Source organism: Hippichthys cyanospilos, chromosome 22 (genome assembly GCF_059441005.1).
Source record: "Hippichthys cyanospilos isolate Australia breed blue-spotted pipefish chromosome 22, RoL_Hcya_1.0, whole genome shotgun sequence".
NCBI lineage: Eukaryota > Metazoa > Chordata > Actinopteri > Syngnathiformes > Syngnathidae > Hippichthys > Hippichthys cyanospilos.
In genome coordinates, this window is record NC_142390.1 from 4,962,899 (window position 1) to 4,984,405 (window position 21,507).

General features: G+C 41.9%; 1 protein-coding gene across 2 annotated transcripts in view; it reads left to right on the forward strand.

The window, feature by feature from the left end:
• Positions 1 to 20,772, forward strand: part of mtpn (myotrophin) — a 41,999-nt gene extending 21,227 nt beyond the window's left edge. Inside the window, exons 1-4 of one of the 2 annotated variants that reach the window (XM_088406238.1) lie at positions 16,046 to 16,391; positions 17,770 to 17,883; positions 17,959 to 18,042; positions 19,560 to 20,772. In XM_088406238.1, the coding sequence (XP_088262364.1) occupies positions 16,320 to 16,391; positions 17,770 to 17,883; positions 17,959 to 18,042; positions 19,560 to 19,646 (357 nt within the window). In that variant the 5' untranslated portion in view covers positions 16,046 to 16,319 and the 3' untranslated portion in view covers positions 19,647 to 20,772. Of the gene's footprint in view, positions 1 to 16,045; positions 16,392 to 17,769; positions 17,884 to 17,958; positions 18,043 to 19,559 lie in introns of those variants that run through there. The other variant, XM_088406240.1, reaches the window with a different exon arrangement.
• The last annotated feature ends 735 nt before the right edge of the window (positions 20,773 to 21,507 follow it).

A 21,507-nucleotide genomic window follows, 5' to 3' on the forward strand; every position in this document is an offset into this window, starting at 1 on the left:
TAGATTTTGTATTATTTTTTGTATCTCATATATATATATATATATATATATATATATATATATATATATATATATACATATATATATATATATATTTATTTTTTTTTTAAATATAGTTTTAATCCTCTGGCTTTTTGACTTAGTTTTCCATCAATTTAATTTTGTGTATTGCTATTGTTTTAAATATATTTTCCACCTTTTTAATTACTTTTAATTCTTCAATAACAAACAGAAAAAAATCTGAAAAATTTGTTCCATTTTTTTTTTACTTTTTGATTAGATTTTTTATTATTTTTTTTGTATCTCATATATATATATATATATATATATATATATATATATATATATATATATTAGTTTTCCATCAATTTAATTTTGTGTATTGCTATTGTTTTAAATATTTTTTCCACCTTTTTAAATACTTTTAATTCTTCAATATCAAACTAAAAATAATCTGAAAAGAAAAAAAAAAAAAAAAAATATATATATATATATATATATATATATATATATATATATATATATATATATATGTATGTATATATATATATATATATATATATATATATATATATATATATATATATATATATATATATATATATATATAGGAAATGGATGGATGATTATTGCACAGTATATTAAATTTATTAAATTTCAACAGGTGGATTTACTTACCCTATGTCAAACTAAAACGAAACACTCAAAGCTACAAATCGCTCAAATTACAAGTAGTGAGCTGAATGTAGACGTCTTTTTTGTCCTAAGCCCGCTGAGGTCACACTAGCGTCACGTGGCACATAATCAGGTTCTTAATTGAAACCAGCTCATTTACGCACTTGATCCATTTGCTCCGGGGGTGACATTAGTCAGGTGTTAAAGCATATGAATTAATTAACTTCATAATCCCCCACGCTGAGGAGCGCTATAGGCGGGGGTGTGCGTCAGCCCACTAGCGCGGCTCATTGAAAAAATCCCGGTCCAAAATGATTTCTTAGCTTCACAGTGGGGGAGAGACCCCCATTGAAAGCCCGCCGGGGGGGTAAGGTTGATGTCCTTCTGAGTGTGTTCCTTCCGTGATGATGATGATGATTCTCCGCGGGGGGCGCTCTGGTTTTCTTACCGCATCAAAAAGCGATGTCAGGGGTGTAAGCCTTCAACCTTCATTGAAGTCATTCTAATATGTATTTGATACCATTTTTGATGCATTTATTTATATTATTTGAGGTTTTAAGAGCAGTTGTGGGGGCTTGGAACGGATTAAAAGCGGCTCTGCTTGGGGGGAGGTCGTTTGTTTTTTTTTACTCTCTTGCTTCTGAGTTTTCATTCACCGATATTGATCACAATAATGAATCTGAATTTTCCAAATTTTCGCCTCATAAAAACCTTGCATCGGAAAAGGGGTGTGTAGACTTTTTAAATGCTTTAAATTAGCCCACTATCAAATATCTTATCCGGGTACCATGTTTTTCTCTGCGAGCGTAATGAAGGTCAATGGCTGTGTCATCCACCATCAAGCGGAAAGCGTTTGGTGCATAATAGTTTCTGCCTTCTGCCATTAATTGCTTAATTAACTCTTTTCCCTTTTTAATGAAGGTCAGCTTAAGCGCGTACACAAACGATTCCCTAGAGATGCTCAGAGCATCTGATTAGTGTTCGGTTCTGATAATAATGGCCTCCCATTGGTTGGAAGGAAAAAAAAAAAATCTCGCACCGCCTCTACACCACCCTTAGCGCAGGAGGTTTGTAACTAGCCACCCGCGCAAGATGGCGGTTTACTGTCCGCGCTAAGGCTGGTCAGTCTCTGTCTTTCATGTCATCATTGCCCACCATCTTTTTTTTTTTTCCTTCTTCCAAAACCCCGCTCGAATAGAGCCGCCTCATTATCTCCAAGCACAAACGGTTTACACGGGCAGCGACAATGAGGATGAGCCTCCTTTTATTGAAATCACAATTAATCACGCCGCCACAAACAATATACCCGTGCCGTAATTCATCACCCACGCTCCCTGCCATGTCGAAACATCCCTCCAAATATTTATTGTGCTTAGTAATTAGACACGGCTACCGTCGACACGGGGGGACGACTGAAAGCGATGATGAGTTTGTTAATTACCGCGCCGGACCCGCTTGACAGCCACATGCTAGTGGCTATGCCGCGTGATTAATGGTCCAGAGGCAGAGCGGCGCAACCCAAAACGGTTCATCTTGGAAAGGATCGATGGAAACTCGCCAGCTGCATTTGCATGAAAACAGGAAATGCCCCTTCATAAGCTATTGAGTTTAGACCACTGGGCCAAATGCAGGAATAGGTTTTCTAGGTATACAAGTCTAGCTGCGACATTTTTCTCCTCAAGTTGATTACTTTTGGTTTTTTATGGGTAAACCAATTCTCAGTGCTGTGCTGAAGCATATTTTCTTGGTAAAGCACACATATGAAAGTATTAAGCAGGAACAGGGTCTCTATAAACCACTGGAAAGGGTAGGACATTTTTTCTTGAATTCCAACTGGAGGGACTGTGCAGGAACATGTTGTGTAAGTGGACAGGAATAGCTTTTAGAGGCCAACCAAATGAAGCTTTTGCGCAGGAAAAGGGTTAATTGTTAACAAAGTCTCTGTGCTATACAGTGGCGTGTCTTTAGGTAAGCCACTTTTATGTATTCTGCAGGAACAGGTACTTTGGATAAAACAACAGGAAGCGTTGGGACAGTAAACCAGCTGAAGGGTTTGTTCTTGAAGGTCGCAAAGAAAGATCACATTTTCTTGAATTCCAACTGTAGGGACTGTGCAGGAACATGTAGTGTAGGTGGACAGGAACAGCTTTTAGAGGCCAACCAATTGAAGTTGTTGCGCAGGAAAAGGGTTAATTGTTAACAAAGTCTCTGTGCTATACAGTGGCGTGTCTTTAGGTAAGCCACGTTTATGTATTCTGCAGGAACAGGTACTTTGGATAAAACAACAGGAAGTGTTGGGACAGTAAAGCAGCTGAAGGTTTTGTGCTCAAAGGTCGCAAAGGAAGATCACATTTTCTTGGTAAACCAAGTATAGATGCTGTGCAGTAACATGGTTTCTCTGTGAACCATTGTGCAGGAACATCTTTCCGTGGTCACCCAACTGTAGGTGTTTGAAAGAACATTTTCTTTTTATAAGTACAGCAATTTTTTGTGGCGTGCAGGAGCAGGTTTCAGAAGTTGACTGGTTTGAGGGTACGGTTCAGGAGCAGGATCTTCAAAATCTGAGTTGTGATGGGGTTAGCGCCATGTGTCGTTTCTCTCAGGACTTGTCAACACCAAGCCAAGATACACTAGAACAGGTACATGTGGTTGCAATGTCATGGTGGAACGCTGCTCACCTTCCGTGACCACGACCGCAAAGAAGTTGGCCAACTCCGCGCTAAATGACAGCAAGCTAACGGCTGCCGAGTTTTTCCGGCCTGAAGTGGCCCCTCGTCGGATTTATTATTGTTGCGTGAGCCCTTCACTGCCTTCTTTTTCTTCTCCGAGAAAACACAAGCGTGACTCCTAATCCGGCCGCGGAGCGAGATTAACTCCGTCGCCGACTGTTTGGAATGCTCCCTTCTCTTTGTTTGTCCATTTCACGCATGCCCCCTTTGCTTATCTCCACCAGTGCTAAACGCCATTGGTTTTGCTCAAAAGTCATTGCGGCTGTATTGGGCTGTGATTGCTCGTTCCTGGAAAGAAAAATGCTGCCAGCATACAGATAAGCATGTCAGGCATCGTCACAGGCTAATATCGCTTTGAAATGAACCGACACGGCTGCCATAGTGTATCGAGCCAAAGCCCGGTGGTCGGGAATCTTGCATATTGGACATCTGTGTCCTTTCCGCAAGGGCGTCTTTTCGGCATGGATGTAAAGTCAAATTCGGCGGCTGTGGCTGTTAAAAGTCGACTGTTTCGAAACCCCGCTTAAAAACACATGAGATGTTTGCCATTTTGGTGTCATTTAGTCTTGACGGGAGATTTCCTAAGATTTATTTTCCCATTGTGCAAACCCCCCCATTTTGCAATATAATTTTAATTTCCGCTAGTCGGTTTAATTTTTAATGGCAAATTATTTTGATTTACAGTATTTCAGGTTCTCAATTTTTACTGCATTTTGGGTGAACTTTATAAAAACGCGACTATAAATATGATCCACTGGATGTGTATGAGCGTTTTGAGCTACATTTAGAATGCCAAATTCATATTTTAACGTATGTTGGTGAGAGTAATGTAAAAGTGTAATGCTTTAGATTTCAAGTATAGTAATAATAGTGTAACTAATTACTTTGGAATTACAGTAATAAGGAATAAACATGAGTGAGGTGGCAAATGGAGCCTTTGTTTTCCGAAATCTGACTTTTGGACTTTGCTGAAACTTTTTGTGGTTATAGAAAATGGCGGAAAGGGTTTGTCAGTTGCTAAATCAAAGAAATTGAATCCAAATTCTAACTAAGGCGCCAGTCATTCAGAGAAATGCTTCCCCTCTACATTTAGGCAACATTTCCAAAACTGAAGCTTGTGTGCTAGACAGATGGCTCTAAATTCACTTTCCGTCATTATGTGTGCTTGCAGAAGTGATGCAATAATGCGTTCTTGGCATCTTTAGCAAATCTCGGCCTTCTGCACTGTTCCACATGCAATTAAAGACCACGGCCTTGCTGCTTATCCCCCCCGGAGCAGCTTCGGAGCTCAGCTCGCCTCGTACACTCAGATCGATAAATCAGGTGAACGCCTACATTGACCTTTTGTGATCAACTTGTTCTGACCGCATCCTGATGAAATGGGGGTAAAATGTTTTCGTAATTCATATATTCATCCTGAATAATGTCAAACAAGCCGGTCGGTAGTCCCTAAATGGCATTTGAAAATTACATAATGCATAAAAACAGGTGTGCGTGATAAATGTTCCAAGGAGCACGGTGAGCCTTTACTGCTCCTGGAGGCATGGGATTTTTTTTTTTTTTTTTATAACGCAACTTTCCGCAATATTCCGCCCGGGTCAAAAAGTCACACCGCGAGGCAGAAAGTTGCACGGCGCGTGTTGTGTTGTATTCCGGCGGTTATTAAAAAGTTATAGGATTCACCCTAGGTGTCTGCAATGCACAGAAGTGTTGGACTGTTACAAAGCGCGCATCATTTTAATTGCTCTAAAGCCTTCCCCCATTTCTCAACACTTGCTCATTTGCATGCCATTTGCATTCAAGTGCATCATAACAGCCACTGTTTTAGCCTCATAAGATCGTTGTTTGTGTTCTCTCGGCCAGCATCCCCACGACAGCGCCAGCATGGGAATGAGACAGACATCAAATACTGTTACCATATATCCATATAGCACTCCTGATTTTATACCGATAAGAGAGATGTCGGAGTTGTTGAAACTCCAGCTGCAGCTTCGATGCGATGATGCAATGGCGAATTTTTTTAACCGACTGAGAGGGCCCCAAAAAAAAAGTTACCTAGTGAAATAAAGTACACTTTTTAATACGAAATAATCAGTAGAAAATTGTAAGTATTTGCTAGAAATATTTGAGGAATTTGGCATGGAACCGGAGTACCCGGAGAAAACCCGCGACGACGCGGGAGAGCATCCAAACTCTGCAGAGGAAGCCCGGAGTCGGAATCAAACCCGCGACCTCTGAACTGTGAGGCATATGTGCTAAACATGCTAAACACTCCTCCATTTGATAATGTTCAAATATATATGCCATATTTTCCCGATTATAAGAAGCACCGGTATATAAGGCGGAACAGCAAAAATTGAGAAAAAAAAAACATTTCGCTCATCGATAAGCCCCACCCGACTAAAGGTCGTAGATTGTAACATCAGATCCGCAGACAGATGATTTATGGAAGTTTTATACATTTTCTACAACGGTAGATAAGCCCCATGCGGTATATGCATGTCAGAATTGGACAAAAAATTTCTAAAATGACGTACCGTATTTTCCGCACTATAAGGCGCACCGGATTATAAGGCGCACCCTCAATTAATGACATATTTTAAAACCTTTTCCATATATAAGGCGCACCGGATTATAAGGCGCACCCTCAATTAATGACATATTTTAAAACGTTTTCATTCACAATATAGTAGTACTCAAAGTAATAACAATAATAATTTGAAACTCTCAAAAGCATAATAACTCAATGTCAATATGAGCAACCTTGTTCAACTGTAAACACACAAAAGAAACAGTTAAAGCTTACTTTATCACTTCATTCCCCATCTACCAATCTCAATATTGGTCCATATATAAGGCGCACCTGATTATAAGGCGCACCATCAGCTTTTTTAAAAAAAATTAAGGCTTTTGGGTGCGCCTTATAGTGCGGAAAATACGGTAATTGAAAAAAATATATATATAATAACAATAATAAATAATAAAGTTGAGATTTTGCAATTTTTTTTAGTTTGTTTTGCCACAGTAACCTCAACAATGAATCAACAAACCGTCAGGCTTTACTTCTGATTTCAAAAGTACAAATAATTGATTTAGTTATGAGACGATTTCGGCCCAATGAGTGAAATTGTAGCTACAAAATGCCCCCGATTTTCACACCTCTGTGCTAAAGCCTTTAACATCTCGCAGTTTGTATTTTTGAATGAATATTTCCACCGCAATTCCGTCTGGACTCGAATTCATCAAGCCCATTTCCAGCCTGACCTCATCGCTTTCATCAAAACTTTTGGGGGGCTGAACTGTCGACACGTATTGATTGACTTGAAATGCGCTTCATTTCCAATCCGCTGCTTAAGCTAAGTTAACCGGTGACCTCGCCGGATTGCCATTAGAGCCTCGTTTAATTGACTCGCGCCTGCGGGCTGATGTCTGGCTACGTTTGGAGCGCGTCGCAGCAGCAGCGAAGCAAATTAAGGAAGGGTGAAGAATTTCAAGGAGGGAATCGAGGAGCGAAATCAATCACTGAAATCGGAGTTAAGGAACCCCTTTTATTTTCCGGGGCGAGTCGGCTCGTTTTTCAGCCGGCCTCGTCTCGTTGATTAGCCACCCGGCTAGCGAGGCTACTTCATTAGCGAGCCGGGACCCGCCGATAGAATTTTTTCAGCGGATTTTTAACATTCAAACGGTCCGCTAATATCGCTAAAGCTAGCGCATAGCAGCTACGATCGGAGCTTTCACTTGCGGAAGTGAAGCACTTCAAGGTGACGCAGCGTTTCATAATCGTAAACAAGCGATGTGACGTGGCAACAGTTTTGCTGACTTTGGATAAAGAACTGACGTCCCGGACGCTAACCAGTCCGTCATATGTATTTAGCTGCGCGGAAACTCTCAAGCCGGGCCGTATTTCTACCCTCAAGTCGACAATCTGCGGCGAGGGAGGTCAGGTGGGCCCGTTCCCACTTTTTTTACCGGCTATTATCAAGTGATTTGGTCCAACTTTATCTCAAAGCAAAGCTATGATTTATCTCTATCCCCTTGCCAAGATAAATGACCCCCCCCTCGTGTAAAAAATACAATTGGTGTAATTGGATCATTCTTCGCAGCGGCGCTCCATAACTCCTGCGTTATGTACCCCGGTGGCAGGTAATGTTTTTCATTATATGCCAGGCCAGTTTTATATATAGAAAACGGGTGGGAAGGGACTTCGCTCGCTCGCAGCCATTTTGCTTGCTAAGTCCCTGTAGGTGCATCCAGTATTGATTGGGAATAGAGAGAGAGAGTCCCGCACATACTCGTCAGGCTAAATTTAGCAGGCTAAGTAACAGACGCACACAAGGCGAGCGCACGTACACGCGATGACAAGCTCCTGGAGGGGATGCTGGGAAATACTCACACAAGTAGAAAAACAAAGGCCTCCCGTCGTACACAAAAAGACAAAACAACAAAAGGTTTTATGGCGCTCGCTGGGGCTAATTGGCTCCAGGTGTCATTGCCGAGGGTTACCTCTTCCCACAGGCCGCGAGATTGACAATACGCCGCTTGTTTTTTTTGTTTTTTTTCGAGCCATCCCCCCGCAAAATTCTCCGGGTAATGAAAGCGGCCTTTTCCAAACTTCTTTATGCCATTTCCGCATCCCGACAGATGTGATACATCAAGATTTCACTGGGTGCTTTTTCAACCCCGAACCCGTCAAACAGAAAAAAAAACTCACTAATAAGGCTTCCTTTTGGCTTTATCGCGGTACAGCAATATTGATATTATTTTGCAAAGTAACTTGCTATACACCACTGTTTCTCAACTATATTATACCAGGCGCCCCCTAGAAATAGAAAAATTTTTACGCCCCCCCCCCCAGTCGATGCACTGACTATAAATAAGATTATTATTGATGAAAATTGTTTAAGTATACCTACACGTCTCCTTTATAACATTAACAGAAAAACGCAATATAAATCTACTTTCAACATGGCGTTTATACGGGTTACAGCTTAGTCTAAAGCGGAAAAAAAGAGTGCACCAAAAGTGCCTGAAACTAAAAGAAAATGATGAAAATGATGACTTTATTGCAATTACATTCCACATGACAAAAACAAAGCCTTTTTCCTGGGATCATCCACGCCCCCCCAGGGGGGCATCGCCCCACTATTTCAGAAGCACTGCTATGGCAAAACTGTTTGTCCAATTCCGTTTTTTTTTTTTTTTTGTAAACAGCTTTTCCCCAACTTCTGAAGCCAAGCACCCCCAGCAAATTGCAACAAACTTGGCTCATCCCCGAAATAAACAAAACGTGTTTCAAGGCATTATGTTTAATCATGCAAAGTGTGCCAAAACCATTTAGAAAAAATTGCCTCCCCTAAGGCGCACCAGTTTGGTAATCTCTGCTCTAAAAGTTCACTCTGTTCCGTTACGTTTTGAAAGTAAGAGAACAGAAAGTTGGCTGATACAAAATGAGCTGCGCTATTTTTTTTTTTTTTTTTCCCGGTGCGGGGGAGCCTGTGTTTCTTCGCCTCTTGTTAATCAGCACATTTCACATGAAAATGATGTCAATCGGCCTCCTTCAAAGGCTCTTAATCACCCGGCAGAAAAAGGCTGAAATGTGTGGAGCTTGCTGATCTCCGAGTTGAAGGTTACATGCAATTTAGTGGCCCCGCCCGCTTTCTCGCCCGCCAAATTTCCAGATGCTGTTTGCGAATGTGACTTCAGCTCATTAGCCGCTGCGTGCGCTCAACCCGAGAAGGCCTGCCAGTAATAAGGACGCGTGGTTGGAAAGTCGAGAAAAAGGTTTGGTCAGCGGGAATAAAAATCACGGCTGATTTTCACCTGCTTTTGAAAAAAAATAGTCTGGCACGAGGTGTCGTTAAGGGAAAGCGAAGGCCCACCTGGAAGTGCCGGCGCTTTTCCCGAGATGGCAATTTAAGCGGAAAGAATAGGAGGTGGAAAAGCTTCTCATCTCATCGCTACCTGCGGGGTCCGTCAGACTTCCCGGCTGCTGAGGTAATTACAATTATGCAAATGAGCCGCGCTGTCATGGCGCGGAACAAAAGCAACGCCGCGTATGCACGCTCCCGTCCGCGGGATAGCTCGTGGGAATCCGTGAATAGGGACGGCACGTGTGTGTTTAGGATGAGCTGCTATCATTTAGCGCTGCATAGAACATGTTGTCATGTCTACCATTTGGTGGCTCAGACAAGGCAGCTGTTGAATATTTCGCAATACAGTGATCCCTCCTACTTTGCGGGGTTTTCCAGGAAAAATTTAAAGTATTTAAAAAAAAAAATTCTTAAAAAATGCGCAAAAATCAAAAAAGTACATTATACAGTACTGTATTCATCAAATAATGAAGTAATATTACTTATTAACTATGTTAAAAATAATTCAAGCATTAGAACTCGGGACGTTATCTTATTTTGAAATGCATGCTTTTAATTTGTCGGGTTTGCGTTGAATTTCCGTTTCCTGTTTTACGTTATCTGCGTCATTCGGCTCGTTACGGTGACGTGTGAATGACAACGTAAGCTCATATTTATAGTTTATTATCATTTATGTTGATAATGCACGCTACTGCCTATGTTTAGTAAGCGATGAGTTTATTCTGTTTATGTGTTCGTTTGTGTAGAGGTTGCGCTTTATAGTTAGTAGTTGTTGTTAGTTGTTGCTAACCCGCTAATGTCGGCTAAAAATACAGCCAATTCATAGATTAAAGTTCGGGCAGTGTTTATATGTCAGTTTACTGACTTTAAGATTCTTGTTGATTTATTATTCAACAGCAGGCATAGGGGAATTAATACTTCTCGTTACGCTGGAGAACATTGCGCGGCGTGATAGGCATCGCATCGCCGGCGCACCTTACCTTAATGAAGCGCTTATCTGATGATGTTTGCTGGGGTCCCCGAGTGGGGTTGCTTCCAATGCACGCATCTGCTTTATTTTCATTCGGGAGCATCTGGTGAAGCACTGGAGGTCACCTTGCAAGGCGACAAAGAACGCCATCGGTTAATTGAAAACAAAAGTCCGTGATCATCAAATTAATCGCTATCACCCTTACAAAAATGCAGCCATTCATCACACAAATGCACTTGTAGACTACGCGCTCATCTCTTACTGCAGGAGTCTTTTTTTTTTTTTTTTTTTTTTGGGAGCAAATTTAAGAAAAATTGCTCCTTATCAGTGCCCACCGGCGGCCTCGTTTAGCTCATTACCAAAATAGCCACTTGATATTCACCTCTGAGGCAGGATAAAAAACGCTCAATTCGGCGGCTTTTATCTACCGAGACTTGAATCGAACGGCAGCAAATTGCGGAGATGTCGCAGATAAACCTCCCTGCCGACGATTGATCGGCTTCCAGGTGGTCATTGAGCTTCCCCCCGTAGCCACGCGGCACTCAATCCAATGGCTTCTCAACTCTTCGTAAAAAGAGCCGTTTGTAAGTCGAGGCACCGCCGTATACCCAAAAGCGTAAAGAAACAAGAATAGCTCACGCCCGCTTACAAATCCACCAAAATATGGCCCGCCTTGCGCCGATAATATCACGGCAAGGCCCGAAGGCTTTGAAGAAACAAAGATAAATGAAAAGCCAGCGTGAGGGGAAAGGTTCTCGCCACCCGTGACGGGAAAAAGCACCGGAGCAATGCTCAGGAATGGCCATGCCTGCCTGATTTGTGCCTAATAAACTTGTCACATCCTATCAGGTCTTTGCGCGGGGGGTGCATGAGATCCCTCAGCCTCCCAGGTTGGGGATGGGGGGTCCGAATGATGGATGAGTGCTTTCCATATGGTATGATGATGGTGGGTGATACAGGTGAGCTGTGAGCACCTACAGTCTTTTTTTTTTATCTCCATTTTTTTAGCTTTATGGTGACCAAACTGACCCCGCACCACTTTTATAGCACAGCCAAGCTTTTATAAGTTTATGTGTCTTTTTGTGTGGTCACTTGTTGGCGGATAGAGTTCATGGGGCATACTTGAACCTGAAAACACATTTTTGTGGACATTCGTTGGAGGCCAGAAATTGTGCGCCTGTTTCCAAGCGTCACAGATTTCATCCGTTTTTAAAAGGCCATTTGTTGCTGGGCAGAATTTCCACGGTCATTTGTATGGATAGACCGATCATTGGCTCTGATATTCAGCATTTTGATGAATAATAACAGTTTTTTTTTAAATCTGATGGCTGATGAATCCATTTAAAACTTGTATGACATTGAAACGACGGTTTTAAAACAGCAGCGTTCATGTTTCACCAAGTAGATGATTTGTATGCCAAAAGACCACAATTAATAAACCAGTCAAATGGAAAGTTCTCTCTCTTGGGACATCATAACTTTTTCCTCTCAATTTTAGACTTTTTTAGATTTTAGACTCAATTTTGGACTCGTACGTTGGTTCAGTCTACCTGCTTCTTTTATTGAATGCAGTAATCTCAGCGAACACGAGCTGCTGTTAGCTGCAACAGGCAGTTGATGCTAACAGCAAATTGACGTCCCCCTCCTCTAGCTCCTCCCATTACGGTATTATTATGGTATTATTATATTAAGTAAGAACGCGGTTGACATCAAAATGCACATCTGTGCGTCAAAACTTGGCTTATGTGGCAGAGTTTTCCTTGAATTTTTTGAGACACGCTAAGGACTTTCAAACACATTGTAAAATTGGATACTGAGATGATCGTATTTGTGAATTTATGAATTGCAATTCTGTGTTACAGCAAAACGAAAAAAAAACCTGTCCCCGGTAGGAGACGGTTTTAATGGCCCTGCCTCTCGAGGGTCGCCCGCTATTGACACCCAGCCTCAAATGAGTTATTCAGAGCACTTTAGGTCCTCACCGTCCACTTTATATCATCATCGAGCTTGCAACGGAGTACATAGCATCCTTGGGTAATACGCCTTTATCTTCGCATTGCAGGCATCAGTGGAGATTTGAGACATTTTGCTCAATGGCACAGGGTCGCGTGAAGCTCTACCGAGTGGAAAATTATTCATAACTTGTTTCCCCTTGCGCCCTCGTGCAGTTTCAATTCTTTTTTTATATACATTATTACTTCTCGCAGCCCCGAAGTCGCCTCGTTTTTAAAGGCTGAATTCCAAGATGCAGCTCATCCACTCCACGCCGGCCAGCTGGGAATGAAAGATGCAAGCTTCATTTCATAGTGCTTTGCGTGAGAAGAAATTGAAAGCATCCGGGTCAATAGAAGTGATACGATTCCTGCGTGTACCTTGTTAAAACGCAATCAAGCCTACAAAAAAAAAATCAAGAGGTTGTATCACGTTTTTAATGGACAGCCAAATAAACGAGGAAAAGTGCACGTAAAGGAGGAACTTACCATTAGTCAAGTTGTAGGCTCGTCACCTGTCTCTCAACTGGGCCTTTCCCCCTTCACAAGGACATCTGTTTATTTCTCAGTTAACTTATTTGCGGGTGAAGTTTCGGCGCTCAGGTAACCAAAACAAATCCAAGAGACGGTTTTCAAAAGAAAATGATTTTCAAAATAAAATACATTTTATACTCGGATAACAAGTTCATTATTTCGGGTGCGGCCCATGCAGCCCGGTACCTCTAATGGACAGCCAAATAATTAGGGAAAAGTGCACGTAAAGTATGAACTTACCGTTAGTGAAGTTGTAGGCTCGTCACCTGTCTCTCAACTGGGCCTTTCCCCCTTCCCAAGGACGTCTGTTTATTTCTCAGTTAACTTATTTGCGGGTGAAATTTTGGCACTCAGGTAACCAAAACAAATCCAAGAGACGGTTTTCAAAAGAAAATGATTTTCAAAATAAAATACATTTTATACTCTGATAACAAGTTCCTTATTTCGGGTGCGGCCCATGCAGCCCGGTACCTCTGATTTAAGGGATATAAAATTGATTAAAAATAACAGTGACAGTCCCAATCTTCCAGTAAAACTTGATTTAATATGAAGGAAGACGATTTATAATTATTCATTCATGGCTTATTTCCTATTCACGCTCTTTTTCCAAAGCTCTCCATTATTTTTTATATCATTACATGCAGACTTGATCAAATGCAAAGAAATATGTCCTAAAATGATTAATGCGCGTAAAACGTGGGTACAATTCAGCCGTGGTGAATTTTAATGAGATGGTATGGACAGCTTAATGAAATCAGAACGGGTACATTGTTTTGGGGAGGGGGGACTACTTTTATCCGGCGCCCCATTTTTTGCTTCCTGTTACCATGCCCAGTAATTCAATATGAATTGCATTACCGACTCAACACTTTCACTGCATTACGACTTGATATTGTTATTGCATGCAGACTGATTGAATCCCGAAATAAGTCATGCATGTGGAATTAGTCGACTAAATCGTATCATTGCGACGTCGGAACATCGGTTATGGCGGCGCCGAAAGGCCGCGAGGAGTTATAATTGAATAAAAAATGGTGGACACGCTTGGTGGGAGCCAAGGCCATTCCCCCGGCCTTCCCTGACCCCCACCCCCGGAGGTTGTGTAGAAATGGCGTCGTGTATAACGCTGAGCAGCGTTGCATACTGTAGGGCAGCCGTCGCTGTCTGCCGCCCGCCGCAGCGCCGCTAATGGATTGAAAAATGGGGGCGGTGTGCCGTTGCACCGACGGGAAGAATCACTTTAGGACTTTGCTCAGGCAGAAACTTTGCCGCTGCCGTGAATACATGAATTAAATTACCTGCGGGGCGCCTTTTACCGTCTCAGCTGTTGTCTAGCCACTTTTCAACATTTAACTTCGGCGATGAGCTCAAGCACACGGACGAGAAATCTTGACGTTTTGCATGGAAATAGCTTGCTGTGGGTCATTTTTTGCGCCGTCATTTGTTGCTAAGCAGATTTCTCGGGGCACACTCGAGTCTTAACAAATTTATACTGCAGGCGGAAGTCCCATGAGATAAACATTTCTATGGTTATTTGTCACTAGGTCGAATTTTTCGTGCACACTCAAGCCCTAAATAATATTTGCTCTGTCGCCTGTTGCTAGGCGGAATTAATAAAGTGCAGAGCTTGAAAACACTTTTGTATTGTCACCAAACACAAGGACTAGCACAATAATACACTTAATTTAATAAGCTCAGGAAAGTACTTGTCCTTTTGCGTTTGGTGAGCCACTACCGCTTGCATCAGTTAGGGAAAAAAAAAAAAAAACATTCACACAATCTTATGAAGCCACTGTCGGATTAATGATCTCCTAATCAATCGGAGGCCACGGAGATATTGATAAACGGAGACAGCAACTCCTGAGACCTTATTATCATAGTCACACCATCGATTTAGCCGTCATGTTAACTTGTAAAGCATCTATAGTTCGCGGCACTACAGAAAAGCCCAAGATGGTGTCTTCCTTTTTTAATAGTCTTCTTCTATGGATAGATTGCTTTTTTTTTCCGAGAGGAGCGGCTGATCCCGCATCACGATAGCGCCGTAACATTGGTGTCGGGGCCTATAAGTCACAGCGGGACCCGGCAGAAGAACGCCGCTAGCTTTCGTCCGGGGAACGAGGTTAGCGCACAGGAAATGAAGGCGCGCGATGCTATCTGCAAAGAGACATTTGACTTGCCAACACCCCCTCGTCCCCACCCAACCCCCTGCTTCATGAACTAAAGCAGGTCAAGGTAGTCAGAACTGTTTCCTCTGCTCAAGACCGTCTACTTGGATCAATATTCCAAGGATTTTTGATGGACGAATTCATCCCTGAATGTCTCATATGGCTGCAAGGCGAGGATAGATACTAAACACGTGCTCCATATGCATTGACTTTTGTATTATTAATTGGTACCCCTGCATTTGTTTTGACAGGAATATGATCAAATCTGCCCTAGATGATTACCATGAATACAAAAAAAAATGTTTTCTTCATTCACTCAAGGCAAAAAGGCTTTTTTTTTCTTTCTACAATAAAAATGTAACAATATATGAATGTCATTTTGCAAGGGGCAGGGCATTTATTAATTTAGCAATATCTGGTTCTGCAATGCAGTGTTGTAGATGGCATTGTTATGTAAAAATGAATCACACGATCAGGATAGTAGTACATTTATACCATCAAAAAAAAAAAAATATTTGGTTTGATGTTTTATTGCTGTTGTCATCAAATCATAATCACAGCAGTCTTTGTGATTAAATTCTTACTGTAATGTATAACAATAATATGCCCAAGTGCTATGAGTAAAAATGAAAATGATCTTTGTTCAAATTATTCAGAGACTATTGTTATGTAAAGCATTTTATTTTATTAATATTTAAGTGTTAGATTTTAATATTAATACTGGAAAGATGAATCACACGATCAGGATAGTTGTACATTTATACCATCAAAAAAATCTATAGAAAATTAATCTGTTTTGATGTTTTATTGCTGCTGTCATTAAATCAAAGCAACAGCAGTCTTTACTGTAATGTATAACAATAATATGCCCAAGGGCTATAAGTAAAAATGAAAATGATCTGCGTTCAAATTATTCAGAGACTATTGTTATGTAACGCATTTTATTTTATCAATATTTAAGTGTTAGATGTAATATTAATACTTGAAGTACTATAAAATAATCTGCACACTGTTTTGCTATTAATTGCCTTCATTATTAATGTAGTATGCGATGCAGCGCACAAAAAATGTCCCCTTTGCATCATTAACTTCCGGGTGACGACACCGGAAGTACTCATGCTCGATAGGCGGATCCCTATCTGCTAACTTGCCCTTTTTTTCCTCCCGATTTATTTTCAGCATTTTTCGGCTTCCTTCCGTATTTTTGTCACCGTCCGGTTGACACGGAAACCCGCCCCTTTCGTTTCGACTTATTCTATGAAGTTAAGTGGGTTTCTTTGACCCGCTTTCCGTGACGACAGGAAGACTTTATCCTCCGCTAGCGACTAAGCTAACTTTTTTTTTTTTTTGGTAACGCCACTTTTGCAAAGCACACGCACAAAATGGGGGACAAAGATTTGAAATGGGCGTTGCACACCGGCGACATGGAGGTGGTCGAATCCATGCTGATCTCGGTAAGACATGCGGAGGAAGGAAGGTGGGGACGCCCCGATGCCGGTGTGCTTACTCAAGCGAGTTTTAATGCTCCTCCGACAAGTGGCCGCCGTGTGGAAAGTGCCTTAGCATGCTAACGTTAGCCCCGCACTGGCAACGTCACTAAGTAGAATCGTTAACCATTCACGTTTCCGGGGATGAATATGTCACAGAAGTCTTTAATGTGCTTTAAATCTGTCACGTCACAGTCCGAGAGAAATGAAAATATTTCAACGGTGGCGTTTTGCTAAGTCGCCTCGCATTAGCAACCTGATTTGGGCGACGTCGCTGACAGGAACGGGATCTGTCGTCATGTTACAACCGTAGAGCCTTTTGTCCTTCACTTCTATTAACATCGACTCTTACTGCGATTTAACTTGTGCATGCTTGCTTGGTGACTTGCATAACAACCTCTTGTTTGTTTTTGTTTTTTTTGGAGCAAGCAGGAGAGACATTACATCAATCGGCAAACATTATGAACTGTAATGCTCAAGCGAACCCCTGCACGGCATTTATCTAACGCGTCACCGTGTGCCAATACAAGTTGAAACAATGAGTAGTTAGATCACAATGAGAATTGGATTCAAAACTGTGAAAAATGCTGAGCAGGCCCCGCCTGTTAAAATCGCACACATTCAAAGTCACAGGTATTGTAAAAACGCTTCAAGTGGATTCAAACTACACCCGCCAAGAATATTCCGTCGTATTAACTCATTTACTGATGGGAGAAAAAGTAGAAAACTTTTAGCCACGATTTGGAGCAGTAAAAATGAGATTATCGATATCCCCAAATGCACCATTTCAGATTATCTGACCAATGCATTATAAATGAGTAAAATCCACCAGACCACAGGAGCCTTGCTTGCCAAACCTGATCTCAAACCGTAGTTCCGTTCTGCGCATTGTCACTTGAAAGAATAATTAGTGTCACTATGGGGGTGGCTTTACCTGTTTGGTAAGGTTGTAGCACAATTTAGCACTGCGGGTGTTTGAAAAAAAAGAGAGGAGAAATGTGTGTTTTCCAATGCAACAAATTACAGGAAGTTATTTGTTGCGTTTAGTTGCCAAATTGATGCAAGCAGGAAACTGCTAAGACTCCCAAGATGAATTGTTTGTCGTTAGGTTATGTTCGTGTGCTGGCGTAATTAGCAGACACGTCAGTCAATGAGCTCCAGTGGTGGTCCGCCTAGTAACACAAAATGGCCGCCTCCCGAACCAGATCAGGTGTTTGCATTTGAGACTCTGAGGTAACCGGAGCCAAACTGGTCATCCGCTTTGGAGATTTGAGTCTCTTGTTTTCTCCGCCCGCATCCATACAGGAAGTGATGTCATCCATTTTGAATTTTTTTCTCCCGGCAGACTGAAGACGTCAATCGGACCTTGGACGGCGGCAGGATGCCCCTTCACCACGCCTGCGATTTTGGCCAGACGGCCATGGTGAAGTTCCTCATCTCCAAGGGAGCGAACGTCAACGTAAGCACTATTTTGTCCTTAGACTTTTCCGATATTTGCACGCGTTTTCGGCGACTCACTCCGTCCTTCTCGCAGGCCCCCGACAAACACGGCCTCACTCCTCTGTTGTCCGCCTGCCTCGAAGGCCACGCCGCCTGCGCCAAGGTCCTCCTAGAAAAGGTCAGTTGACACGGCACCCGTTTTACTACGCCACGCGGCTAAAATATTAGCCTTAGAGCTACTTTGCATGTTTTTACAGGAAAAAAAAATATTTAAAAATAAAAATAATTTAAAAAATGTGCAAAAATGGAAAAAAATTGAAAAAGCAAACAAGTACATTATACAGTACTGTATTCATCAAATAACGAAGTAATATTACTTATTAACTATGTTAAAAAGAATTCAAGCATTAGAATTTGTGACGTTTGTTATCTTATTTTGAAATCCATGCTTTTAATTTGCCGGGTCGCGTTGAATTTCCGTTTCCTGTTTTACGTTATCTGCGTCATTCGGCTCGTTACGGTGACGTAGTGAATGACAACGTAAGCTCATATTTATACTTTATTATCATTTATGTTGATAATGCACGCTACTGCCTATGTTTAGTAAGCCATGAGTGTTTATTCTGTTTATGTGTTCGTTTGTGTAGAGGTTGCACTTTATAGTTCGTAGTTGTTGTTAGTTGTTGCTAACCCGCTAATGTCGGCTAAAAATACAGTAAATTCATAGATTAAGTGTTTATATGTTAGTTTACTGACTTTTAGATTGTTGTTGATTTATTATTCAACAGATACTACGTGATACGCCATACATGAGCCAAAATAAATGTGAAGTTCAACGCGATGACTTGCGTACTCTTTCAGCGGAATCTTGGTGCAGATAAGCAGTCCTTATTAGTTATTTAATGTATATACAATAATGTTAATAGGGATAATGTAATGTTAAATAATAAGAGAAAGGAAATAAAATATGCAAAAAATACCCAAAAAAAGGATTGTTAATGTTTACTGCGGCTATATTGGGGCATACATAGAAATCTAGGAACTGATACCCTACTTTGCGGGTTTCAGACTTCGCGGGGGGTTGACACCCCCCATTAACAGCAAATTAGGGCGTATCACTGTACTTCCTTTTTCAGAGTGTATGTCAGATTTACTTGATTGTGCTTGTGTAGCAAATTTGTGATCAGGGAACATAACTTTTTTTGTAACTAGCTTAACTGTTGGATTAATTTACCTGATGCTACCATGATTGTTTTTCAATATGGCGCCACCCGGGAAAAAGGTTACGTCTCTGTTTATTCCCTATATTATTGTGACTTGTGGTCCGCGTCGGCACTTCTAAAGCCTGCTGACTGGCGCGGCCCTTTCACCGCAGCAGACAAGAGGCCTTTGTGTGTTTCCAGGTGCACCGTGGGGGCTGACCCCTGCGCTAATACCCCCACCGCTGGCTGCCCGCTTTTTAGCGCTAACTGTGCCGTTGTTGCCACGCAGCCAGCCGTTTTAAAAAAGGCAATTTAACCCCAATAGGTGACCCAGTCACAAGGTGTTTGCTGAACACACACACACATTTTGTCAAGAGAGCAATAAGAGTTTTCTATAGAAGGTGTTGAGCGCGCTCGGTCGTATGGATTTTCACGGACGTCCTTTCACGAGCCCCCCCCCCCCCCCCCCCCCCCCCCCCCGTGTCGTCCGCAGGGCGCCGACAAGCATGCGAGATACCCGGACGGCAAGACAATCTTGGAGATGGTCAGCGATGACGCCATCAAGACTCTGCTCAAGTGATGGGGAGCAAGGCGGGGACGACGGGACGTGGAACCGAACCAGGTGGTCTTCTCACTGCTTCCGTCTCTTCGCGATTGGGTGGGGGGGGGGGGGTGTTCATCTCACCTGTCTAGTGGTTTTCTTCTTCTCCCACTGCTCCAAGATGCGCTTTCTCCTCAATCCCCCCTTCTTTTTTTTTCTATTTTGTTTGGTTCTTCAACATTAAACGGGAGGAACGGCGGAGGGCGCAAGTCGCTCAAACACAACGCTTATTAGCACTTAAATGAAAGTCGCTCTTAAACGCCATCCTGTGTTCTTCCCTCTGTGTACTAAATTGGACAAAGGAGTGTTTGGACCACACTGGACACACTTTGTTGAAATCATGAGAATCGAGTCCTATTTTGAAATTGAAAGTTGTCATTTGAGAAGAATAATCAGATTTTGACTTCAAGCAAAATGATTGCAAAATAAGATTTGTGATGACCTTAAAAAATGGACTTCTTGGCAAAAGTCTTATTTAATTGACTATTCCTGCACCAATAATACAATGCAAAATCTTCTTTTGATTAATATGCCTTAATTGCAGGTTAATTACTCCATTTGTAGTTTTTTCTTTCCCTTTTAATAAAAGTTTTCGCCAAATTAGGACTTGATTCTCATCTTTCTTATAGTGTGCCTCCAAAGCCTTTCGTGGAATTGCACTGTACAAATGTTGACTTTTTTTTTTTTAATAATAATGCAACTACTCCCACTTCCCATTAAGTTCCTTTTTGTATTGCTTACATATCAGATAGCATTTCCTGTAATCATTGACCAATCACCATGCTGGCTAACAATAACTAGAAACACTTGAATGTTTTTTTTTTTGGGGGGGGGGGTCACACAAAATCTAATGCCGTTTTTAGAATGTTTATCTCGCAGTTAAGTGGATGGTGCACCCCATGTTGTATTAAGGACCCCCCCCCTTTCATTTTGGTCATTTTTGTTTCCCCTTCCTCGAATTTGCTTTTGCACCATTGCTCTCTCGGTTGCTTTCAAACTACTGCTACACTGTAAAAGGAAAAAAAACAACAAAAAAAAACGCTCTCGCTGACTTTGTTGTGACAAAAAGTCTGTAAAAACAAGAATAAAAATATCCATAAACGTTCACGTCGTCTTAGCTTGTTTTTCAACCCCGGTTGATGTTTTACGGAGTCGAAAAAAGTTGACGCGAATCAATCCGCCCCCCCCCCCTCCCCCCCAAAACGAGGGAATCAAAGCTACTAATTAACGTGGTTACCGGGGGCCGGCTTGTCGTCAGGTCAACACTCGGCTGTGCCGCCAAACTGATTGGCGAGGCTCTCGGCGGTGATTGGCAGATGCTGTAATTAGCGGCCGTGCGCTGGCTCCGCACATTAAGCCCCACTTCCATTGTGATCAGCCGACTCAACATGCTGCTTAATGAAGTAGCAAATCCAAATCATTAGCATAATTAATATGGACTCGTGATTGCCTTTCGGGCATATTTGCCGCCGCTTCTCTCGCTTCATCTCTTATCGACTCCGTGTCTTGAGCTTACGAGCGATCTGTGACTAATCTCCAACTTATTTCCCAATTCTCCTCGTAGTTGTCGGACAGCGAAGCCGGATGATGCGCGCGCCAAATCCGCCGTTTAGCCGACAAATGAAATGATTTTTCCACTTTTGATGCCACGCTGATATTAGCTTCAAGTCCATGAATGAATCACGGGTATGATGACGTAATCACAGGATGGAACAGTATGGGGTCTGTCGCCATGTTGTGGACTTTCATGTCCACTCTCCTCGTGAGTAAGAGGCTGTTGTCTTCCTTCCTGTTTGTTGTTTATTCAATATTTTAGGTTGCCTGAACCTGACATTTGATG